Source organism: Aulonocara sp. 'chitande type north' Nkhata Bay, linkage group LG14 (genome assembly GCF_057382095.1).
Source record: "Aulonocara sp. 'chitande type north' Nkhata Bay isolate Kocher_YH1m ecotype deep benthic linkage group LG14, A_spYH_male_GT1.1, whole genome shotgun sequence".
In the NCBI taxonomy this organism is placed as follows: domain Eukaryota; kingdom Metazoa; phylum Chordata; class Actinopteri; order Cichliformes; family Cichlidae; genus Aulonocara; species Aulonocara sp. 'chitande type north' Nkhata Bay.
The window spans coordinates 39,472,279-39,498,390 of NC_141357.1; the positions used below are offsets into that span (position 1 = coordinate 39,472,279).

The 26,112-nt window shown below is 46.6% G+C and overlaps 1 protein-coding gene across 3 annotated transcripts in view; it reads left to right on the plus strand.

The window, feature by feature from the left end:
* exoc3l2b (exocyst complex component 3-like 2b) overlaps positions 1-24,358 on the plus strand; it is a 39,080-nt gene extending 14,722 nt beyond the window's left edge. For all 3 annotated transcript variants that reach the window (XM_086262555.1, XM_086262554.1, XM_086262553.1), the window contains 14 exons: positions 4,608-5,105; positions 5,506-5,729; positions 13,216-13,478; positions 13,563-13,829; positions 13,937-14,055; positions 14,342-14,456; positions 14,613-14,723; positions 15,259-15,359; positions 16,921-17,037; positions 18,790-18,925; positions 21,281-21,403; positions 21,478-21,633; positions 21,874-21,995; positions 22,358-24,358. In XM_086262555.1, the coding sequence (XP_086118681.1) occupies positions 4,645-5,105; positions 5,506-5,729; positions 13,216-13,478; positions 13,563-13,829; positions 13,937-14,055; positions 14,342-14,456; positions 14,613-14,723; positions 15,259-15,359; positions 16,921-17,037; positions 18,790-18,925; positions 21,281-21,403; positions 21,478-21,633; positions 21,874-21,995; positions 22,358-22,646 (2,604 nt within the window). In that variant the 5' untranslated portion in view covers positions 4,608-4,644 and the 3' untranslated portion in view covers positions 22,647-24,358. The remainder of the gene's footprint in view (positions 1-4,607; positions 5,106-5,505; positions 5,730-13,215; positions 13,479-13,562; positions 13,830-13,936; positions 14,056-14,341; positions 14,457-14,612; positions 14,724-15,258; positions 15,360-16,920; positions 17,038-18,789; positions 18,926-21,280; positions 21,404-21,477; positions 21,634-21,873; positions 21,996-22,357) is intronic.
* The last annotated feature ends 1,754 nt before the right edge of the window (positions 24,359-26,112 follow it).

A 26,112-nucleotide genomic window follows, 5' to 3' on the forward strand; every position in this document is an offset into this window, starting at 1 on the left:
GACCGGCTGCAGCTCTGTGGGAACGCCGTCAGCCTGACGTCCAGAAACACGGCGAGAAGCTTCCGCATCAAACTGGCCACTTATCATTCCAGTCACTGAGCAGCAGATTCCCAGTAAAATTCCACCTCCGCCTGCTCACAGGCTCACTGTGTGTAAACACAACATGGATTACTGTGTGTGTGTGTTCACCTTTTGTCCCTTTGCAGAACAGAAACAAATGAAACACATGAATGAGCAGCGTCCCCGAGCAGACTGCACGACTGTAGCTGCTCGCGTTAGCTAACAGAGACCGCTGTGACTCCATCTGGACCCAAACGATCGTCTGTGGTGTGAACGTCCTGCTGATGTCAGCTGTAGCTTCTCGTGTTTGGGCTGCTTTACAGTCACAGTACTGAGAGCAGCAGTTGTGATCGTGCTCAGTGAAACTGTCAGCTTGTTGCCTTTGAAATGGTTGCTTTGAGGACTGAGACCAGCTCTGCGGTTGCAGTCAGTTCCTGTCTTCAAAGCGTCTTCAGTGCATCAGGATGGCAGCAAAACGGGCTGCGATTGAAGGGGTCAAGATGGCATCTGCATCCAATCAATAGCTGTGTCCAAATTCATCCTCCCAAGGCCGAGAAGACTGGAGGTTGTGAAATTGGACGTTCTAGCCGCTGTCTGGGTGGAGTTGAATGAACTCGGCCGTCTGCTCCTTGCTATCTGAATATAACAGGACGCTGGAGTAAACTCTCGACCGTCTCTCACTTCTGTTCAATCGGTTTTCTGTTTGACGTTTATTCAGCTGTGTGAAAAATAACTTTAATCTCAGCCAAACAGATTCACTCAGGAACAAATCAAACACTGAAAAAAGCCAAACAATAACATTTTAAGTTATCTGAGTGACGTATACATCACGTTTAACCTGAGTAGTGACAGACGGCGGTGGGTTTGAAAACGATGAAGCCGGGAGTCCGGTGTTCTCACCCCGGTCAGCTATCGAGCGGGTGGGTAACAGATGTCTTCGAAAACGTCGAAGCACTTTTGCAAACATGTGATGTCCTGATAAATCTGCAGATATTTGATGTTTACACAGCTACTGTCTCGCCTTCAAATGTGTTAAGAGTTTATTTTGTGACCCAGAAAGACAAATAAGAGTAATTTTAAATAAGAGTAATTTTAAAACTGCCGCCAACGTTGGAAACTGGACTTGGCTGGGCCGCGCTATGAATTCTGGGATAGGTCGGGCCACGAAGGACACACCGACCCATCCTTCAAATTCGGGGAAATGAAGGACGCATTTGAAGCAGCCGTCGTCTCGTCGCTGTGACGGCCTCAGGAGGATGCAGCCCATGAATTTGGTCACTTGGCGAATAACTGCCGCCCCCTGTAAGAAAGCTCGTGTTACTGTTCTGCGTCTGCAGTGGGAACAGATTTGTTCGTCCGTTCTCGTGTTTGGGCCGCAGACATCCAGTCAGGCATCGAGAGTTTGAGCTCAAAAACATGAATCGATGATGAATGTGGGCAGGAAGCAGGCGATCAGCTGCCGGCCCTTCTTATGAAATGATTCCTGTTTTTGGACGTTCTGTTTCCTCCAGCAGACGTTAATCAGCTGATTATCTACACAGTCATTAATCAGCCGCTGAAGGTCAGGGCTGAAGTCTGTGCCTCCCTCTGATTGGTTATCTGCTCCTCTTCCTGGCTTCCTGTCTGTTTTGTGACACTGAAAAGGTCGCGACTCCTTCGCCTCCACGTGATGCTTAAACGCCGCGTTGAACTCGTCCACACGTGTGTGTGACGACACTGTGGAGCAGCGAGGTGTCTCTGAGGATGTGATGGATGGACGTTTGGATGACAGGTGGAACATCTAATCTGTACTCAGCTGTAGTCTGATTGGCTGGTGTTTTTGCTCCTAACAGACTTTTAGGATCTAAAATAAAACAGCACAGACAAAAACAAGCGTCAGACGCCGTGCTTCATCTGTGAGACCAGGTGAAGCAGCATGACGGAGGTGAGCAGCGGCCTTAACTCAGAGACCGCAAACAGAGCTCCAAAGCTTCAATCTCATGTGGGCCCAGCCAGTAAAACCAGTCGCGCTGCTCGATTCTCCCTTCCATCGCTGATTTCTGTGTTTGAGTTGGGCCACAGACAGACGTTAAAGAGCTGAATTAGGATGTGCACTCGGCATCTTTGTGTGGATTCTGTCGCTGAACGCACGTCTGTCTGTGTAGTAAAGTCAGTGTCCTCCCAAGTGATGGAAACAGGACTGTGAGGGCGCACTGGGAGCGGATGTTGTTCATGTTGTTGGTTTCCAGTCTCACCAGCTCAGGACACGCTGCTGCTGCCAGAAATAGACTCCCTCTCACACACACACACACACACACACACACACACACACATGTGAGGAAAACAGTGAAGAAAGCCAGCAGGCTGAAGTGGGAAGTGATTCAGTGGTGTTGGTTCCATAAATACCCAGCAGCCCTGGCGGCAGGCTCAGGAAACCCATGCGGAGCCCAGTGGCGCTCACACACAGCCTGTTTTCTTCAAGAGGGTCGCAGGGCATCGCGGAAGCTTCTGGACACAAACAATAGGAGCGGAAAGGACAACGATAGTGTGACAGGCAGAGGCGAGGACTCCTGGGCCCACGAGGCGGGGCCCGGGTACAGCCTCCAGACCGCCAGGAGCGGGTTGGCAGGGGGACCAGCGTCGGATCGGGGGTTGGGGGGTGGTCAAACACGGAGAAATCAAGTGGTGTGAATGTTAGGACTGTTGTATGCAGTCTATGGATGCAGCTTCCCGTAGACTGCATCCATAATCTGGGATCAAATCCAGTTCAGGTCCTGTGTGTGTCCATGTTTCAGTCTGAAGGAAGTCTGCTTCAGTTTTCAGCACAGACGTGTTAAAATCGCAGGTGGAGTTTACAGAGTGGACATTAATGAGTGCCACGCTGGTCGAGGGCACATTTAATCATTACAGGGTTTCCCATGAATCATTACCGAGCGGCTGCCTGTTAATGTTTGCAGAGTTTATGAGTCTTTGTCTTCAGGCTTTATGGTTTTGGGAACATGTGACACCAGCTGCTTTACGACAGGATCTGCTCGCTGTCATTCTGCTGCCGGGCTTACCGGCGCCTCAGACTGCTGACATTATTTCAGAAGACCCCTGCCGGCCAATCGGAGAGCTCGATTTCTGTTAGAGCGTTCTGAAAACGTTCCTGAAGAGGTTCAAAGGAACCTGCAGCATCCGTGATAGTCAGGTGTGTCCTGATGTGCGTCAGAGCACCTTCGTCCTCCTGTAAGTCATTAAAGCTGCTATCTTTGAAGAACAATTTATCTTCTGTTCTCTGACAGCCGCAATCTGAAAATCAGCACGACACTGGGCGGCTCTGGAAACGCGTCTCAGCGTAAAGACCTGACAGTTTTTCTCATCGGGTGGAAATGAAATATTCAGCCTTTTCTAAATGTTCCTGCATTTGTAAACAAATACCGGCACATGGAAGAGGAAGTCTCGGCATGGATGTCCGCTGGCTGCATCGAAAGCCCCAAAATATCAGCTGTTATCCCCAGAGGCAAAGTCCTGATATATCCGACGCTGCCTGCTTGTTTACGGGGTTATTCCTGTTGTCTGTCGGAGGCTTCCCCGCGGTTTCATGCAGGTTTTCAAAGTCTGCGATGAGTTTGAGCCAAAAAGAAGGAACCTGCGCCTCAGCCGTGTGGGTGTGGCCACCATCAGAGTCCACATTAAAACTAACTGTGTTATTATTGCTGTTTTATCATGTGATTATATTTATGATGCACACGAACCAATCTTCCACATCAAGGTCAAACTGACAGCTCGGACATCTTCGGGTAGGAGGCGGATGTGTTGCCATGGTCACCGACCATGAGTGTGACCTCTGCGTTATCAGAGCAGCTGTCAGAGTGTAACCGACAGCCTACGTCAGGGTGGAGTCTTATCAGAGCTCAAACACTAAAAAAGTTACAAAAAAGCAGGTGTGTCCTTCAGGTGTGTCCTTCAGGTGTGTCCTTCAGGTGTGTCCCGTGGGCGATTATTCATCCTGATGAAACGAAATAAAATCTTCTGAACTTTTTCATTTTCAGCCTCAAACTTGATTAGTATTTTATTAGTATAGTGAGCATCCTTATCATATTGTAAAGATAAAGAACTAATATAATAAATAATAAAAGATGAACCTCAAATGTAATTTTCCAGTAAAACTAACAAGTTGATGAATAAACAGGTTTAATCGTGATTAAAAAATCGACGCAGTGACGGGGCGGAAACGTGTTTTTCTTGTTGCGCTGATATCAATCAAAGCGCGTTACGATGTTTTTCTTAATTACAGAGCATCAGCAGCAATGATCCGTTTCTAGCAGCTTATACGTCAGTAACTGTGAGAACGGGATTTGTGCGATGGTTTTTCTGACGAGGAACGTGAGACACAAACAGCAGACTCTGGTCTTCGCCCACCAGCAGGGGCTCTGGAGCCAAACTGGTTCCTGTTTGGGCCTCTAACTTCTGACCTGTACATGATGAAAATTGTGACGATGTTTGTAGCTGAATCTGGTTTTGCACAATAGCGTTTTAATACCATCATGAAGCTTTGACGCCTCCCCCCTTCCTTCTTTTACCAGGTCTCTCCCTCCCTCTCCCCCCTCCCCCAGCTCCATCATGCCCATCTTCAAAAACCTCCCAGTGCGCCTAAAAGGCGGTCCGACTCTAGACAACGCCCTATTCATCCGCAGGATGAGCCTCAACATCACACCCCGCCATCATAACCCCTTTGACAATGATGACGACAGTATCCATGGTAACGGGGGCCATGGCAACCACTGGTCACCCGGCAGCTCCCTGCTGGACGGCGATGTGCCGAGGGACCGCAACCCATTTGAGGATGAGGAGGATGAGAACGAGGCCAACGAGGGGAAAAAAGGAAGCGGAGGAGGTTCGGTGAAGGGTTCCTTCAAGTTCATGTCCCCGCTGAAGAGCCTCGGGAAGCTGGGGAAGAACCTGAGGATGTCGGGAAAGAGTGCCACGCTCTCCCCACAAGGGTCGCTGCAAGGGTCGCCCTCACCTTCACCTTCTCAGAAGAAGAAGAGAGGAAGGAGGAGTTCTGAAGGAAGTCTGCTCAGGTAAACGTGGGATTAGAGTAATGGCGATGAAAGATTATGAATGGGCTGAGTTTGTAAGGACGAAATGAAGGATTCACACTGACATTCAATATAGAAGATAAGAACTTGGAAGGGCATTTGTGAATGTTTAGATAGGAGATTACAGGGATCTGTTAGAGGAATTAAAAATCTGTCAGTGTAACGTGGCTCAAGGGGAAGGAGGATTAGAGGCCTTGATGTGGACGAGGTGGAACGATAAGCTTTTTGTTTTGGCGAGTTCTTAAGTTCCAAGTTCAAGATACAAACAAAAATTATGAGATTAGTAAAGTAAAAGTGTCAGCGGGTAGAGACCTCTGTGGGAACTGTGGCGGAGTTTGGTCCGTGACAGTCTCTGACCTTTCTCTTTTTGTCTTCACAAAAGGTTTGCAGGAAAATATCGTGACCCCTCCCGTAAGGAATCGTTAGCCAACGGTGAGCTGAACTGTTCGGAGAGCGAGGGCGACTCGACCAGCCGCCGCGTGTCCTTCATGAGGATGGTGGGCCTGGGGAAGACGAAGAAGGAGTCCATGACTGACCAGTCGTCCCAGGGTCCCGAGGACCAGTCGGTGCCGGTGGAGGAGGTTAAACCCAGAGAGCCACTGTCGGGTAAGAAGTCCTGGCTCAGCACGGCAGAGACACGAACTAGTTTTTTACAAATATAAAAACTTATATTAGGTTTAAGTTTACGGTATCAGAAATACCACGCTTAAGTCCTGACAACATGAGATCGACCCAAGATAATCAGATTACTTTTGTCACACGGTTTGACATGGTTCAGATGTCACTTCCTGTCGATTCCACAGCTAAAAGCTTCTATTGTTAGACTAAACACTTTCCAGTGTCACCACTATGACAGGACATTGTACCGGTGGAAGGAAACTACAGATGCGTTGGCATGTCCACCCATCCAAGAACAACTGTTTTTGTTCTCAGCTGTTTCTGGGGTTTCAGATTCCAGTGAGACCATCAGCCACAGTCAATCCTTCAACTTACTCCAAGCTGCACACAAGACACAGATATTCTGTCTCCAGACGTTTTCAGTAGCAGCGTTATCGTCCCGTTCACAGCCCGATCTGATCGGCGCATGTCGGCAGCCTGTGGCTATTTTAAACACGGACGCTGAAAATCAATGGATGGAGAGGGTCGGTGAGGAAGGTGATATCATGGCCAACTGGGTGACGCTGAGATGCTGTAACACTGGAATGTGTGTGTGTAATGTCATAAGTACTGGGCCGGTCATGGGAACTTTGTAAGGGCGTCTATTGTTTATCACACCCTGTTTACGCTGCCATTTGGTAATGAATGATTCAAGAGTGTGTGTGTGTGTGTGTGTGTGTGTGTGTGTGTGTGTGTGTGTGTGTGTGTGTGTGTGTGTGTTCTCAGTTCCTCCACACCCTTGTTTGTATGGTCAAACGGCTTCTCTGCTGCACTGTGTTTGTTTTCATCAGCAGTTATTCTGTCAGTTATTTTCTCGTTCGTGAAGTTTAGAAATCAGTGAATGTTTTTGGCAGAAGGAGTCGCAGTGATATGAAACGTGTTGGACTCTGGAATTCTGGGATTTCGAGGCTGAAATTTCAGTCCAGTTTTATTTGTACAGCACCAAATCACAACTACAGTGCTTTATATTGTGATTTAGACCCTACAATAATACATACAGAGAAACCCAACAATCACATGACCCCCTATGAGCAGCACTTTGGCGACAGTGGGAAGGAAAAACTCCCTTTTAACAGGAAGTGTTAGGGAGTTTTTATTGTTTTATTTGCTTATGCTTCAAAAGTTATGTTACACATATTTCACCAGACACAGTTTTCTGAAGAAACAGGAAGCTGACCCTGTGACACTGGGATTTGGGACAGGAAGAAACCTCCAGCAGAACCAGGCTTAGGGAGGGGCGGGGCCATCTGCTGCAAGAGGAGGAAGACATGTCTGTGTTTGACTTTAGCTGCTGATCGGCAGCTCGTGCTGTTTGTTTGCTACCTGAGGATGAATTTACTGGGTCATCTACAGAAGCAGAACCTGCAGTCGCTTCTCAGATTGAGGTGAGCAGAGAGCTCTGGATGCTCAGGTGCGGGCTTGTTTTCAGATGCTGCTAAACCACCGTATCAGCGGATCAGGTTGCCGCTGAGCGTATGTGTCTCTGAAAGTACAAATGGTCCTGACTCCTATAATCCTGTTTGGCAGTGAAACAGAACGCAGACAGAGCTGCACCGGGTCAGGCTGGCCTGAGAGAAAGAAGGACTTTACCTTTGCTTCTGTCTGAACAGACAGCAAACACCTGCCGATCAACATCGAGCAATAAAACACCTGCATAGCAACAGTCGAACAAATCAGGACGAGCACAAACGCAAACTGAACACCTGCACAAGTAAAAAGGAGCCACAGAGCAGCTCGAGAGTCTCAGCCTGGATCTGTGGGAGCTTTCTTAAACCTGAAGGCTCTGCTCCTGATCAGAAAAGTGCAGTTGCACTGATTTGAAAACGTCACGGCAAAACACAAAAGTAGCAAAACGAGTTTGCTTTCTGAGGAAGAGCAAACAGTTTCACACAGCCTGTGCTTGGCTGTCGCGTCCAAAGCATTTGAATGCAGCGCAGCAGAAAGTGCCGCATTTCTCTGAGGTGTGATCCAGTGGAAGCACACAGTAGAGCGCTGCTGACCTGCTGCCTAATGATTTCCTGTGCTGAGTTCAGGTGCAGTCTGAGCCGTGCTGGGGTCTCGGCGCTGGTCCTCTTGGTTTGTTGTCTTCATGCGTGCTGGCTTTTTATCTAAGCATGCAAAGCTGGCAGATGTGCATCAGCTGCTCTGCACAGCAGGTATGCATCAGAACAGGGCGCCGAGCAACAGCACGCCACTGATCGCCGGCCCTCTGTGATTATATAACGCTCGCTGCCTTCGTTAGATAAGAACAAAGGCTCACAGATCGACACGTTTCATATAAATTAAGAAATGATCAAGTTGAGCATTTTTAGGTCCCAGCATGAAACTTTTGTCCCAGTAAAATAAAACGTTCGGCCTGCTGTGCTGCAGTCACGTCAACCTGACAGAAACACCGAGGTCACGGGCGCTGTGGTTTTTGTTTTCTTCTTCTCTGCGCAGGTCGGCTGACCTCTCTGTCATTCCAGGACGGTTACAGCATGTTTCTGGTCATGTGGACGAGGACCGTCTGTGTTTGGTTCTTCGAGAAAGTCGAAGCGTGTTCGCCTTCTGAAGCTGAAACTCTGGAGTTTAAAGTTCAAGCTGAACGAGTTTGAATCGCTTCAGACTTCAGTGAACACAGAGCGACACGGTGCTACAGTCCGCTTTACTGTACATATATTTTACCACACTTTGTTTCTTCGCCAACAGTCCGGTCACCGTAGTAACGGTGATTGGAGCGAAGGTCACAAAGGGTTCGAGTAGTTGGCAGAAGGAGGAGGGGTCAGTAAAAGCCTCGAGGCCTCACAAAGGGGAGTGACGCGCCTTCATTACAGCCTTTTAGTTTGAAGGACTTCTTGGAAGTGACGGAGAGTGATGAAAGACCCGCTTCATGGAATTTACCCCTGACAAACTGCTGTGTGTGCTTCATTAATGCACGCTCATGTTACCGCTGCACGGCGGCTCCGCCGGCCGATTGTCGGCGTGTTGCTGCAGGCCTCAGGAAGAAGGTGAAATATGAAACAGGAAGTCCACTTTAATGGGTCTTAAAAGCCCCAAACACTCGATGCTCAGGTGTCATTCAGAGGTGAAGCAAGGACGTGTGAAGCTGTTTGGATCCACAAACACTAAAAAGCTCCCGTGTCTCCGCTCACGCTCACGAGGCGAGCTTTCACGTTTGAACACGAGAGTAAAACTCAGCATGTTTTTTTTTTAATACGGAGGTTCTGATTGGTGGACGTTTTGTTTCATTAGTTTGACTTTTTCTTTGATATTTGGCAGCGTCGCAGGGACGTCATTGACTGCCGTTCTCTTTGCTGCTGTCAGATTATGTATATTTTAGGGTAAAATTTAAGCCGAGTTTTATTGTCATCCCAACGATGTACACCCGAGTAGAGTAGGACGAAATCCTCCTGGATCAAAGTACAACTACACAGGAGTAAGATGTGCTTAGAAAAGAATGGGAATGAGACTAAATCAATACAATAGTCCACAGAGTGGAGCAGTGAAGCAGCCACGATGCTAGTGGCTTTCCAAATGCAGCGCAAGGTGTAGCCAATGACGCGCTCAGCGGTCGGCACAATCCTCTGCAGGGCTCTGCGGTCGGACGCGTGGCAGTCGCCTCAGGAAGTGCAGTCGCTGCTGGGCTCTTTTTATCACTGATGAGTCGAGAAAATAAAAGACTAACGTGAAAGTAAAGCAGTAAATCTAAAATTAGGACACGAGACGCGTCGTGGCCAACCATGAATGATGTGTTCATGGTTGGTGCAGGACAGTTAGAGGTTTTTCAGCGGCTGCACCATCCTGCTGACCAGCTATCAGCTGCTGGAGGACTTCCTGTCAGTGGCCACAGTGGGCGGCTTATCTGACACCAGCGGCTTCACTGCTCTGCCAGCAAACACACTTTTAACAGGAAACCTTGAGAGACTTCACAGGAAATCTGCACGGAGGCTGACGATAGATCAAAAGTCCATTTTCTTCTCTCCTTTTTCCATTTTTGTTTCTTTACTTGTCCAAATTGGATCTCTTCAGCTTTTCCTTGTTTCCTGGGATGTATCTCCACTGGTGGATATTCATATCAAACATGAATAAAGGTACTGAGGTGAGTGTATGTGAGCCCAAAGCACAGGCTGCTAAGCACTTAGTTTCCCTCGATTCCTTCAACTCTTGGATCTCTGTGAGCTCACAGAGGGAGGATGTTTCTAGCATGGCCATCTCAGATGCAAAGGCCCCACCCACCTGCTGTTCAGTGTGTGTGAGGGGCAGCAAATCAGAAGACAGTCATGTCCAAGAGGGAGAAGCTAAACCTGCTTATTTCAGACAGAGAGTGAACTGAGCAACAGTGACTTCACACTGTTGCTGAGTTTTATTTATTAGCAGCAACCTTTTTGAATTCAAATAAAGTTTGTCTGAATAAACAACAGTTGTTTCCTGAGCTGTCATGAAAGGTTTGGCCTGCGTCTGCAGGAAGTAGGCGGTCTGATCTGAATGCTCAGCTCTGCGTCTGAGAGAAACGCGACTCTCTTCGGTTTGACTGTGAAGCTGCTGAGTCGTGTCTTCAGTGACCGTGGGCATGAAGCCGGAGCAGATCTGCGACTGAGCTCAGGAGAAAAATGTGAAAACGCAGCTCAGATTACGCTCCACATATACAGACACAGTACTGCTACTGTTCATGCAGACAGACGTGCAGCACTACACATGAAAAGCACAGGAGTACACTTAATTAAATACCAAACGACACAGGCGCATATAAAAGCAGCTTCGGTTTCGCCTCCGCGGGGTTCACCGGGTTTCATCGTCCAGCAGCCAAACTGCAGCCGCGAGCTGGACGTGTTTTCACATCTGTGTAAAGTGAAACTAAAGACGCAGATGTTTCATCTTAAAATATGTGCCGCGTCTGGCGTTCAGCATCACTAATGTGGACACATCGGCAACAGCGTTCACACAATTAACATTCAGGGCTCACGGCTGGAGCCCCAGCAGCTGTGGGGCGTTCAGGGCCCGAATGACCGTGGGCAGTAAGGCTGGTATCAAGAGTAGTGGGAGGACCAATAGGAGGACAGCGTTCGATAACTTTAACCAATGGCAGCATCATTTTGTCAGGTATTGAATGGTTGTGTCCAGTAGTTGTGCCTTTCTTTAAAAAAACAACAAAAAACTCAGTTTTCCATTTTCTGCCTGTCTCACCTTATTACATCACACAGGTGGGGAGAAATGAAGATGTTTGATTGGTCGAAGTCGTGTCTGAACCAAACGTGGTAAAGAAGCTTTGACTCTGGGATCCATTCATCCCCAGCATCTGATGTGAAGTGCACTGTGACGTGGATTAAACGGGTTAGGACCACGAGCGGTGATGGAGGTGGTCGTGGTGGTGCGAGGAAGAGGGTGGAGGGGGGTGGGGCTTCGTGCATCCAGCTGGGAAAGATTTCCTCTAAAGTCTGAAAGTGAACAATGAGAGCTGTGTTTGAGAGGAGGGGGCACGGTGTGTGTGTGTGTGTATTCTTAATTATCCATTCACATGAGGACCCACTAAGTTTTGGACTGTAGTTGGTTGTTGGGACATTTTTTGGGGATGTTTCTGTATCATGAGGACGTTTTTATTCTCATACTGTACGTTTCAGTGCAGACGGGACATTTTATGGGGAAATGCAGGCACGTGGATCCATTTCTGCTCTATTGTTCACTGCTGTGACTTTTCCTCTCGGGGAGTGGGGTGTTTTAAAAAGTCTAAACTAGATCTGTGACATCTAGAAACAAAAGGTCCTTCGCGCAGCAGCTGAGCACGTTTACAGTAAAGGATACTGTGCTGTGGTTTCCTCAGTGCACAGATCACAGTATGTGTGTCAGGCAGGAAATCCACTATTTCCTCATCTATAACTTAAATGTGCAAAAAGTATTCAGAGAGTTCATGTTTCAGTCTCCCTGAAGTTAAAGACACACATTTGACAAGCAACCCCCCCTCCTCCCTGTGACCTTTGACCTCATCGCTGCTGCAGTTTTTACAAACTTTATTCCACCGTCGACCCAAAAACAACGAAAGACAAAAGTTCAAAGTGGGGATGTTCCACTCACATTGTTCTGCTTATAGAGATGATCTTCCTCTGGGCTTTCACTGTGTGTGTGTGTGTGTGTGTGTGTGTGTGTGTGTGTGTGTGTGTGTGTGTGTGTGTGTGTGTGTGTCATCCTCGCTTCCTCTGCACATCTGAAGGGCCTCACATCCTCCTCGCTTTCTCCACACACAAACAAACACAGAAGGCTTTTATTTTGAAAGAGTGGCCCTGGAGAAGCCGTCTCCTGTGATGAAACAACTGATGCAGGAGAAGACCGAGTTTCCTGTCCTGCTGTGTGTGTGTGATGAATAACTGAGTCATATTTCCCCTGTAATCACACATGCAGTAATGCAGTATCCTCTGTGATGGACATTTTTTGCTCCACCTTCCGGCTGTGACCAATCAGAGCAGAGATAAACACTTTAGTTTCTGACCTAATTGTGTCTTAAGAGTTTATGCTGAGAAATGATTATTAACCGCGAGACAGGGCCGAGCAGTGAACGCAGACCAGCAGCAGCAGCAGCTTCACGTCTTGGTTGAAGTCATCCTGAAGGCTTCGAGTCGTTGTCTGGCAGCTCTCACAGGCCAGCGAGCTCACTAAGGACCACTGTAATGCACTGTGTCTATATCACAGAATAAATGTGCAATATTTATGAATATTGGAACAAACACTATATCAGTGACAATCAAGCATGGACGCAGACAAGCAGCCGTTCCACGCTCGTTTTCCGCCTGTCAGAGCGGATAAGCATGATGCAGCTCTGTCGAAGGGGAAGCCTCCCTCAGTGACATCAGCAGACGCTGACCTCAGAGCATTTTGCAAACTCCTGCAGACATTTTTACAGCCAATAAAAGAGTGAGAAACAAACATGTTCGCAGCCTGAACCTCGAAGCCTTCTGCTCTCCTCACCTAATTTCCCTTTCACGTCAGTCAATCGTATAAAGTGTATTAATGTTTGGAGCATTTGTTCTTTGTTGCGCAGAGTTAGGGTCCAGTTTGATGAGTGAAAGTTTGGTCTTACCCCAATATGACCGTCGGAGGGGCTCGTCTTCTTCTATGCATCAGAACTGAATCATTGTTGTGGTGACGGTTTAATGTCCTCAGGATTCCCGTATGCTTGTTTGACATTCACCTAGGGACCATTTTTGGTCCGAGGACACTACAAGGGTTACAGCTGTCTGTGAAGGTTCTCAGTCATCCAGGTCATCGTAGTCTAAGGAGCTTGGAAAGAAAAGCGTCTGGACAAAGGACCCCCTGATGATCCTCTACCTAATCACATGAGCCAAGGTTTCACCCCTTGGCTCATGTGATTAGGTAGAGGATGCTGTTTTCTTCACGGAGAAATGCCAAACATCCTCCCAAAGACATTTGGATGGATGACGTCTTAACGTTCCTTTGTCTCCTCCAGTCCTGGAGATCCTGCAGCTGGTGAAGAAGCGGGACCTGCTCCTGGCTGACACCCACATCCTGGAGCTGGAGCAGGAGTGCAACGAGCGAGCTGCCGCGATGCAGCCCGAGGACGCGACGAGCCCGAGCGTCAAAGATGGCGGGCGGAGGAAGGCGAAGGATGTGGAGCTGCTGTACGAGGAGCTGCAGAAGGAGCTGTGGGCCGTGGTCAGGGAGTCCCTGAAGTCTCCGACAGCCGGGCCCAACCTGGGTCTGGTGGTCCAGGTGAGGGAACTCTTCTGTCGCCATGGCAACTGATGAAGAACACGAGAATATTCGAGTTACGTCAAAGTGCTCTCGCTCTAACAGGTGCTGCAGCAGGAGGAGCAAGTTGACAAAGACTGGGAAGTCAGCGAGGGAGCTGCCCCAGGAGGCCCGAGGCCTCGCCGCCTGAAGCAGAGGTGGAAGGAGGCGGTGGAGGAGGCGGCTGACGACTCTCTGCCTCAGACCACCGAGTTCACAGCCGGAGAACTGAACAAGTACCTGGACCGGCTCCGAACCCGGGTGGTGGAAGACCTGGGGGCTGCCAAGAGGAACGCGGTGTCCATCTATCCTGAAGAGTACCAGCCCTTCCAGGTGAGTCAACACCTGGACACAAATACACAAATCCTGACCTAATGGAATCGATGTTTGCAGCCTGTAACAGTCCAAGCACTCTAACGTCTGACCTTTTGACCTCTCAGGTGTACGTACAGAGCTACCACCAGGCGGTTGCACGGCGACTGAAGACCATCACTGACAACCAGCTGCAGATCACAGACATCTACTCCCTGCTGGACTGGCTGCACAACATGTACAACAGGTACGCACATGTTTCAGGTTTGAACCGTTTACACAGGACAAACAGACGAACCTGAAACCAGAGTGACCCTCGATTGGTTTTGTCCCTCAAGTTTGCTTGAAATTCAGTGTTGAAAGTATCATTAATGACCTGCAAGGAGAAATAAACCCAAAGACAGTGACATAAAAGCTGCAGATGTGATGGAGCATCAGGTTTAGATACACATGAGTCTGTGTGGACTCAGGCTTGCTGCTTAGGTTGCTCATGTGTACGTGTGTGTGTCTGTGTGTGTGTGTGTTTGTTTCAGGGATGTTCTGGGGACTGTATGCATAACAAGTCCATTCAACCACTCTGAGCTCAGTCCTCTGCTGCCGTCAGAGACCGTGGACAGGCTGGAGCTCGACTGTCTTAACTCGGTCCGGGTGAGAGAGAGACACGTATTCTCACCTACCTTACTAACAGTGGCCCGTATAACCAGGCTGACCGAGCAGGGACCTCTGTTTTGTACACACTTCTAAAAAAGTAGCATGATGTCAGTGCTTTGTCAGTGATTTGTTGCCCGGTTCTTCCCTGCGCAGGCTAAAGTGACCACAGAGCTGAGTCAGGTCCTGGACGACGAGGAGAAGAGATGGATGGAGACGCTGCAGATCGAGGAGTACCAGATCACTCTGGCCAAGACGGTCATAGAGGTAACCCCCAACCTGCTGCCCCCGCACGCACCTTCGTCACTATGGCTACTGCACACACTCCATGAATGAGTCTGTGCACCGCCGTGAAAAGCGTTTCCTGTCTGTTTAAATACAGGATATAATCAGAGTGAAGTGTTACATAAAGGTCTATTCCGCTGCATTTCGTACGCTGATTGTTTTCTGGGTTTGTCCTTCAACTGCAGCCAAAGTCAACATCAAACATTTCCTCATCTCTCTCTCTGTCACACACACACACACACACACACACACACACACACACACACACACACACACACACACACACACACACTCTTTCATTCAAATTTGCACTGAAAGCAGCTGCTGCCCTCTAGTGGCCGAAGCAGGTGTAGCTTAAAGGTGCACATCAGTCACCAAATCAAATCATTTCTGTCTGCCATTCACCCGAGTATGTTTGTTGAGTAAACGACGAAAGCTGTTTCTGACAAATAAAGTTGTTTTTAAAGGTTTGAGGTGTGTGACAACCGTACCGTCTGTATGTTTATCTGTGTTTTAGAGGTTGCAGGCCGATCTGGAGCGTTCGGCCTCCATCAACAGAAGTCTAGGCTCCAGAGTGGCGCAGTGCAGCATCAACGGCCTCGCTGACTTCCTGTACAGGTACGTTCTTTTCAAAATAAATGTTTTTTTTAAGCTAGTCATTAGCTTCATAAAAATCAAATAAATAACAGAAATAATAGCTGACATTGAAAAACAAACAATAATAAAACCACATGAACAACCTGATGAAATAGAAGTTAGCAAAGCAGATGTGTGTCACCAGTGTTGGTCAAGTTACTTGAAAAAAGTAATCAGTAACTAATTACTGATTACTTCCCCAAAAAAGTAATCCCGTTACTTTACTGATTACTTATTTTCAAAAGTAATTAATTACTTAGTTACTTAGTTACTTTTTAAAAACACGATTTACAACCTGAAGAGGTGATAAAGTGATAGATCTTTCAGCCCAATTCTACTTTTTCTACATAATCCATCATACAAAATGTAATCAAATGGAAAAGTCTCTTTTTAAAACTTGTTTTATTAGTTTTAATCTTTTAACTTTATGCATCAAGCAAAAATTTAATTATCTGCAACATTCTCTGACTGGAATAAATTAGTTTAACATTTAAACCTATTTTCTGCAGATTCCAGCACATAAAATAAAATATTTTTTGTGTTTACACTCAGTCTTTCAAATAGATGCAAGTAAAACACAGCAGAAAATAAATAAAGTCAGAGACTCAGCGGTCCTGTTGCTCTATTTTCACCTGTAAAGCAGGAGTGGGGTAGGCGGAGGTTTGCCCTGGTGCAGGTGTGCCGCGGTCAGTGGAAGAATCCGCGAGTTTCTCTGTGAGTTTCCCATTACGTCGTAGCTACTCGGTGCTTCCTTGGAAGTTTAGGGGTTTTTCGCTGTAAAAAGAAGTTTTCTTCCCACGCACAGCGGACACTAATGTTTTTGTCACTTTTTATGGAATCAAACTCAAAGTAAGGTCAGAACTTCCACGCTTTAAACGCTGCACGCTCATACTCTCTCCGCACTCGATATGTGATCCACTGTTGATCTGCACACAGCTGTTGTCACGAACGTTGCACTCGCTTACGTCACTGTCGTGAGACATTCTCGCAAAAAAAAATGACGGTTTTAGTAACGCAGTAACGCAGCGTTCCTACGGGAAAGTAACGATAATCTAATTACCGTTTTTGCAATAGTAATCCCTTACTTTACTCGTTACTTGAAAAAAGTAATCAGATTACAGTAACGCGTAACGCATTACTGCCCATCTCTATGTGTCACAAACACTCAGAGACCGTTTACAATAAAACAAAACGCTCTAAGATTAATTTTCTAATCAAATTCTAATGTACATTTTTTTAATTTTAGGGTTGGCAGTAAAATCAAACACGAGTTCAATATGATTCAGTACCATTGTAATCCGTATGTAGTTAATAATTTACAAATGTTTCTCATGCTTGTTTCAATTGTTTTTGCTGATTATTAAGACATCAGCTACAGCAGTGCCATGGTTCTTTTAATACAGCAGGAAAGGACTCTTTGAATATCTGTGTGATCTGACTGATGAATGTGATCTAATGTAAACGTCCTTGAGCTGTAAGATGCTGTTGTTTAGCTTTTTTAGCTTTGAAAGACCAGATCATGATTCTGGTGTATTTGTTTTAGCTTCCAGCGGAAAGTTGAGATGTTCCATGAAGGGATGCAGGCCGGGATGTTCGGAGACCACCAGGATGGATACGTGTCAAGAACCATCGCCCTGGTCAACTGCTGCCCTCCATTCAGGTACAAACACAAGCTCTTCAATATGCGAACGAACTGTGAGACAAACTGTCACGACTCTGTCGAGTGCTGCAGTTCTCAAAAGGGTTTTTCAACTTGTTTTCATTCCTGTGTTTAAATATAGTTTAAACACAGTTTTATGTTATAGTTATATTAACTATAACATCATCACTGTGTGTGTGTGCGCGCGCATGCATGTGTATGTACATGTTTACATATCTTTGTGGGGACCAATAGTCACTTATGGGGACAAAGTGCCCGTCCCCACAAGTTTGAAGGTATTTTCTTTCAAACTGTGGTTTTTGTGTCAAGGCTACAGTTATGATTATGGTTACGTTTAGGATGAGGGTTAGGATTACGCATTCATTTTTAGCAGCTGAATTTGAATTATGGCGGCACATTCATGTAATATCAGTTTGTACCACCAGAGGGCAAAGTGGATCAGTGTAAGCTTTATTTAATGAGCCAAGTCATTAAGAGCACATTTCTAATTAAAAGGTTAAAGCAAAATAGTTTAAATAACAGCACCACACGCACTGATGAAACACTGCCCCCTGGTGGTGACAGTTACAGTTACTACTGAAAGTACCTTTAAGCTGTTTTAAAATGTAAGAGGACACGTTTCTGTCCTTTATCTGTGTTCTTGCATCCAGATACACTAAAGTTAAAATAACCTGATAAACACAGTGCAGTTAAAGGTGCAATAGTTCCCTCTGAAATGTTGTAAAGTAATGCTGGACCAAGCGCTCAGTTAGAATGATACAGAAATGAAATGCGAAGCACGTGCTGGATGTTATCATTGTTGAGAATGATCAGTTTGCCTTTTTTGTTACACCAAACTTGAAATAAGGATATTTTACAGATCTAACCCTCTGTCGGCTCTTCAGAATCGGCGCCTTCAGTTCCTTTATTGTTCCCAGATGGGTTCGTGGATCCACAGAGCTTTTTAACAGCTGATCCTTTGACCCATAACAATAATGATGGCTCTGTTCCAGCAATTATTGCAATGTCCCGTGGAAATGAACGAAGCTGTCGGTTCCACCCAGACACAGATTAACCTCAGAGGGTTTTCACATTTGACTCCAGGTGACCTCAGCCTTTATCTCCCTTTCAAGGACGCTAAACCAACATTTGGAGCCTAAATTTCTAGCTCAAAGGAACCTAACACAGTGTCCCAATGCTGAGGCAGTTCAACCAGCTTTTAATAATGAAAATAGAGTTGCTCACAAAGGAAAATAGTACAAACAGGACTGCTGGTGACGCCGGACTCGACCTACACTTACAAAACAAAGCTGTGAAAGATAAAGACGGTGAGCTTGTTGGGGTTTGCCCCACCATGCTCCACCATCGCTGGGCTTTTATTTGTGTGGCGAAACTTTAGCAGCCAATCTGCAAGTGAGAGAGCGAGTTAATGAGGGTGAAATACAAACACAAGCAGATGATGACTGGACCGACCGGCTGGGTCGCACACTACAAAGCCAAACAATGAAAGGCCTGCTGATTCGCTATGTGCAGGTTTTATGTTCCAGTGACCCCCCCGCCTCCCTGAGCCTGGCTCTGCCGGAGGTTTCTTCCTTTTAAAAGGGAGTTTTTCCTTCCCACTGTTGCCAGAGCACTTGTTCATAGGGGGCCGTCTGATCGTTGGAGTTTTGTGTACTCACCCTGAGATGAGTGTTGTTGTGATTTGGTGCAAAATGAATACATTTGAATTGAATTAAACTGAATTAATTTATATGTCTTTGCGTGTGCGTGCAGAGGTTTCGTGCAGCGCTGCGCTCAGTGTGATCCGTCAGTTAGCGAGGACTCTCTACGTCGAGCCAACAAGTCTCTGGATCACATCATCCAGCAGGGAGTGAAAGTGCTGTCTGACCGGCTCTACCTGCACATCAGGGTAACACGCACGCACACACACACACACACACACACACACACACGCATGCACACAGACACACACACACGCACGCACGCACACACACACACACACACGCACACACGCATGCACACAGACACACACACACACACACGCACGCGCACACACACACACACACACACACGCATGCACACAGACACACACGCATGCACACAGACACACACACATGCACACACACACACGCATGCGCGCACACACACACACACGCACACACGCATGCGCACACACACGCATGCACACACGCACACACACGCACGCACACACACACGCATGCACACACGCACACACACACACACACACACGCATGCACACACACACACACACGCATGCGCACACACACACACGCATGCGCACACACACGCACACACACGCATGCACACACACACACGCACGCACACACACACACACACACACACGCATGCACACACACACACACACACACGCATGCACACACACACACACACACACACGCATGCACACACACACACACACACACGCATGCACACACACACACACACGCATGCACACACACACACACACACACACACACACACACGCATACGCATGCACACACACACGCATGCACACACACACACACACACACGCATGCACACACACACACACACACACACACACACACAGAACGCAGAAACCCGGCCACTCTGAGATGGTCCTTGATGAATAGACCAAATGCAGCCACATAAATAATAATTTGCACCTTCGTCCAGACAAAAACCTCACATTGTATTTGAGTTTTTAAAAGCTTCAATTAAGAGTCAGAGCTGTAATAAAACACTTGTGTCATAGTTTGCCTATAAAGCGTTAGCGTTCTGCTGACTGGAAACGAGCGCCATCGAGCCAGGATGGTTAGATGTTAGGAGTTAAACCCCAGCAGAAGCTTCCACGTAGGGCTGGGCCATATCATACCGTTCACAGTGATACCGGTATATTGTTGGGCAACGATAAGAAAAGGAAATACCGTGATAGAATATGGGTAAAATGCGCAGTGCCTTTGTTTTCATACGCACATGGCAGAAAAATCATGGCGGCGACGGAGAACGAGAAGAGTGAAAGCAGATCGTTGAATGAAACATGAACCTGAACTGGTTTGTAAAAATGCTGCAGCTTCACTGGTGTGGAACTGGTTTAGCTTTCGTCCGTCAGATACACAACAAGGCACTATTTTTGGTAGCGCATGCTAGCGGGCCGTCGTTATTACCGTGTTGTTTGGAAAATACGGCACACTTAAAATCAATCCTTTGATTTTTCTGAAAGTCGACAGAGCCCCTTATAATCCCGTGTGCCTTATGTTTGAACTCTGGTTGTGTTTACTGACCTCGAAACGATTTTATGTGCACGGCGCTCGAAAATCTGTCAAATGTTTTAGTACGACTTTGCTAAGCTACGAAGCCGCACCGCTTGATGGATTGTCGGAGCGTTACGGCATCGTAGGCAGGAGCCTCGCGGAGTGATACGTGCTGTGTGCTTCAACATAATATTACCGTACTGTGTGTGTATGACCTGTTTTTAAGTTTTGTGGATATTCTACATGGTTATGCTGAGGACATGTCGGCCAGTTTCCACTGGAAATGCCTTTTGGTTAAACTGTCAGCGAGGAATTTGCATTTGCACTGTTAAATGTTTATATAACTTTAATGCACATAAAAAACAGCTGCTTGTTTCAGTGAAAATACATTGATGTTTTTTTTGTTGCACTAATAAATTTGTGGAGTTGTAAAGTATTTTGTCTAGTGTCAATTATATCGTCAGTTACATATATTTTGAAATGTATATCGTGATAAATATTTTGCTCATATCGCCCTGCTCTACTTCCACGTGTGGAGCAGAAGCAGCTGGTTGTGGTGGTTGAGGGAACGCTATCAGGAGGCTGCTGCTCACTTCATGCCCCAAACCAAAATTGCGGATGCCATAAAGTGGTTCATAGTGCTGTGAAGTTCCTAAGGGTCACGAATGGAAAAAATCTTGAGAGCGCCCCCTATGGGACAGAAGCACGCTGAGTTTACCGTCTGCCGTCTCTGTTTTGCACTGAGGCAGTTTTGATGAAGCTTTTTAGTTCAGTTTGGTTTTTAAACTTCACATATTTTGGATTATTCTTGCAACAAATTGCAAGTTTCTTTTTTTTAGGTTATTAATAGTTTAGTGCTGTACAAAGATGCGTCCCTGTGTAAATGCATTTGGTATTAATGCTAACTTATGCAGCAAGAGAGAAAACATCTGCTATGAAACTTAGCTGACCTGGAAACGCTGCAGGGCTCCTCTCATCTGCACTTCTCCCCACTTTGTGTCTTCGTTCAGCCGTTTTTCGAGCGCCTGGTGAAGAGGAAGTGGCTGACCAACACAGAGCCGTATGAGCAGATCGAGGCTCTCATCAAAGAGGCGTTCAAGAAATACAGCAAGATGGACAGTCCTCCGTATCAGGTACACACATCCAAAACAAGTAAGTGGACGGCTGATGCTGGAGCTGCTGCTCATGTTCTCCACCTCTCTCCCAGCTGCTGGTGTCGGAGATCCACCGTCGAGTGGTGACGGAGTACCTCCGCTCAGTCATGAGAGGCAGAATCATCTGCACCTCCATGAAGATGAGGAAGAGGATGGCTGGTCGGCTTAGAGATGAAGGCAACCAGATCAAAGTCCTCTTCAAAGACCTGGTGAGTTCTGGAGGTCAGAGGTCACCGGCTAAAAAACTGTGCAGAATCTGGAGGGGCTCCGATCTGAGCTTTTAGTGGATTTTAGTTTTAGTTTTTGAGGAATAGATCGACGTTTCAGTTACGTCGTCAGCTAAAAGCAGAAAAAGTCAAATGAACCCAAACCTAACAACGCAACCTAACGGGGTCTTCCTCTTCTTTGACTCTTCACAAACGTTTTTTACACCTCCGTCCGTCTGTTAGGAGTCGTCCTCCGGTTGGCTGGACAGCGCTCTGTGTCACATCTCTGAGATCATCCAGCTGGAGGACCTCCCCTCCATCCAGATGGAGGTCGGCGTTCTGGTCCGAGAGTTTCCAGACATCAGGTAACATCGCCTTGGCCAAATGCTGGAAATCTTCTTCTGCTTCTTGGTCTTGTTATACCTACTCTGTTCTTTTTCTTCCTGTTCTTCTGATTCTTACTGACAGCTTACAGATCCTTGGTGCTCATAAAATTGAAACTGTTAATTGTTATAAATACTAAGGACTCTGGCTGGATGCTGGACTCACTTTTAAAAAGCCCACATGGAAACCTTCCTAGAAAATGAAAGACAAAAATGGTGATTTTATACAATTTCTCTAAGTCTTAAGATAATCCTGCAGCTTCAGGAACATGTACTTTCTAAACATGGACCACATCAAACACAGAAACACGCCTCTTCTTCACTCCTCCTTCTCTCTCCTCCAGGAAGAAGCACGTGTCAGCCATTTTGAACATCAGAGGGATGACTCGGCAGGCAGAGCGTCAGGAGATCCTCAACATCGTCAAAGACATCGAGACCAGCGACAGCGGCCCGGCGACGCTCTCCCGGGACCGCGCCCTCTTCGCTGAGGTGCCAGTCACCTCTGAGGTCCACTGCCTAAACGTCGGCTTGAGCCGCATCGCCCTCACTGCCTCTTCCTGCTTCACCACGCTGCGACCCCGCAGACGCAAAACCCGAACGCCGGTCCAGGAAAACCCCGACGATGCTCTCTGAAGAGTCCTGCTTCAGTGGCTTTTATGACTTTATTAACACAGTTTAGTCATAACGTTTTCCAAATCTCAGTGTGAGGATGTCATCGTAGTCAAAGGAGCTTGCAAAGCGCATGGCACAACATAGAAGAGCCACCTCCACAGGACAAGACTCAGCAGTCCATCTGCATCTAAAGGTCAAAGGTCACTCTTTGAGGATGCCAATGTTCACATTTTGGACAGAGAGGACAGATGGTTTGAAAGAGGAGTGAAAGAAGCATCTATGTCCACTGTGAGCGACCATCTTTGAACAGAGGCGGGGTTTACGACACCAACTCTCTGCCATCTATAATCCAGTTTTGAGATCCTTCCCAGACGCCTTAACGCCCACTCACATCCTGGGCCATCTGACCTCAGGAATTCGCATGATAAGGTGGGGCCAGGTTTCACAATGAACTCACCCGAAACTCTGGCTGATTGGGACCCACACCCAGTTTCCCACCTTGGCTCAGGCGATTAGAGGATCATCAGGGGGTCCTTTTGTCCCTCTGTGGGGGGAAACTCCCACTAGGTTTATATCTGGGACTCTCCACCATTTGACCTTAGAACTGAAGAAGCTTCTCGGATGAGAGGTGAAACGTCTTCAAGCAACTTAAAGAAGTCCAGACGCTTTTCTTTGCAAGCTCCTTTGACTACGATGTAGACGCAGACACCGACAGGATTTAAAATACGAACGTGTCGCAGCATTTTTACCGCGTGGCCTCACAGCTGTGCCACTGGGACTGATTTAGACCATCAGAAATCAAAGTTTCTATTCTCTTGTGTTTAAGAAGCAAAGGGAGGAAGATTATGGACTCTACTGTGAGATCAGCTTTTAAATCGCTTTGACTTATTTACTTTTTACCTTTGAGGGATCCTGCTGAGAGGAAGCCTGAACAGAAATCGCTGCTGGATGAGGAGGGATGATGGCGAGCTGAGGAGAAACTGGACTGAAAACGAGGCGGTGGATTGGATGTCTGCATTTGATGATGACCCAGTGACTGAGTTAGGACAGGAAATTATTTCTTTGATTGGCTGTTTTTCACGGTTTCCTGCAGGAACACAGAGGTGGGGAAGCCGGGTCTGTGCGGACAGGAAGGTTCAGTTCGGACCATCAGGGCTGCTGAGGTGTCCCGTTACTTTCTGCACAGACTGGAAGCAGCAGCTCAGACTGAATGTGGATGGGCTGGGACCTTGTTAGAAATATGAGCCTGGGTCCAAACCCCAGAACATGGAGAACATTCCCGACATGAGCATCTTAGTTTTGTTGCACATGACGAAAGAGAGTTTGAATCACAGGTACTAGACGATGATCTGAGTCTCTGTCGCGCTGACTGTATTTAAAGCAGTGATTCGAGTCAAAGCTTTGTGGTGTGATGACGTTTATATTGTGTCTTATTCTTTATTTGATTCATGTTAAGATGTGGGGAAATCAGAGGGCTCACTCTGGTGAACTCTTAGGGGCTAAACCTTTCATATATTAATTGTTGTACTCTTCCTTCCATTGCAGCGTTTTGGTCTTTACAGCAGGAAGTCCATCGTTCCATAACTGTTCATCTCCTCTTTTATTGCATTCCCATTTCTCAGCTGAGATACGTTTTAGATTAGAACCGCTTTTCTCTTCTGCTCTTGTAAATGTGGATGTATGTAATGAATCTTTCTGTACAGAGATCAGTTTAAATAACAATAAAACCGATCAGATCATTCACTGCTGTTTCATTTCAAAGAAAGAGAGACGGGGCATCTTTTGAGGGAGCCACTCCATCTGGAGCACCTTGGGACCAGATGGAGTCCTCAGATGGAGCATCTGAGTGCTCCATCTGGTGACATCATTGTTCACACCACCTCCCCTGATCTGAATCTGAATGGCAGTCTGTTACTGGACAAACATGGCAGAACCCAGAGGTTCCGTTCTGGATTAATCCCAACAACATTTGCCTCAAGGTGCCTTAAGGTAAAGAGCCTACAATAATACAGATGAGGCCGGGCCGGGCCGATGACTGTACCAGTGTGGGGTCTGACAGTGGGCCCAAGGGTTTTATACCAATGCCTGACGATAGTCAGTGAGGTTTCCCAGCCTGGGGAGGTTTGTGCATCCCACAACCTTCACTGACCCACTACCAAACCAGGTACTGTTCTCCATGGCTTTTCCAGACCCTTTCACATCTGTCACATGTGCTCAGAGCGAATCTGCTCTCATCTTTTGGAAATGTTTTTACTGGACTCTCTGCAGGCCTATGAAAAACATCGGTGATGATTCAGCTGCTCGTACAGCTTAGTTTGGATTTACTTTGAATCCAGGCTGCCTGCGACCGCTTTATTTCTGCTGACCAATTCACTATGGAATAATGATGTTATTGTTGTCATTGGACCATACACAGCACATAACCGTCAAAGTTACAGAACGTGTATAAGTTACAGTAAAAAACAATATGTGAGACAGAGCACCTTGGTTACTATAATAACTCTAGTTCTCTAGAGAAACAGTGATCGATGAGATTCAGAGCGCGATGACGTTTTATAAAGTCCACAAAGCTCTAGTAGACAAACCTGAGAGTATTTTGAATACCAGCCTCCTTTCTGATGTCTGACAGTAAAACAAAGACGGGGTGAAAGTTCGATGCAGTTTATTGAAGCGTTGTCCATCCACATAGAGTAAAATATGTCACAAGTGTTAGTGAGGCGTTTCAGTCTACAGAGAATAAAAATACCAGCGACAGATTTTAATACCATAAGAACATAATCAAGACACAGTGACTGCCCCGCCTCTTCATCCTCGCAAAGACTCATGGGAACTGTAGTTAAATCTTGGCTTTGGTCCAGATTTAAATGACTCAAACATTACAGTGAGTTTTATCTCTGAAATAACGATTCGCCTAAAAAGAAAACGTGACGCGAAAACGTCGACCTTTAACAGTTTAATGAAGGAGGTCAGCTGTGGCTGAAATGAGTCACGTGATCTTTGGCATTTAACTTTGGTGGAGAATGTGGGCGGGGCTTCAGGGTGTCAGGGTTTACAAAATGAAATAAAAATCTGTATGATTTTAGCATCAAATAGCGTCAACATTAATTTCAAGCTAAATAAATACTCTGATGAGGTTTACAGTAAAAATATAAAACTGTGACATTCAAACATATTTACAAATCATCACGAAGAAAACACTGAGCCAGACCAACGACCCAAACAAAGAAACCGAACCCAAGTTAGAAAGTCTCCACTGTAGATTTGACCAAAAACGAAGTAAATATAAATGCATGACAGTCATTTTTGGTTTAATTCTCATCAAGGCATTTATCAGTAACACAAAGAAATGCTAACCACTGATTAAAAACCAGCATCACAGGACGAATGTGCAACATAAAAACAACACAAGCCTTTCCCAGGCCTGTGCCAGGAGCACCATTCAAGGCTTACAGAGGCTTAAGCCTGTGTTTGGGGGATACAAAGGTGC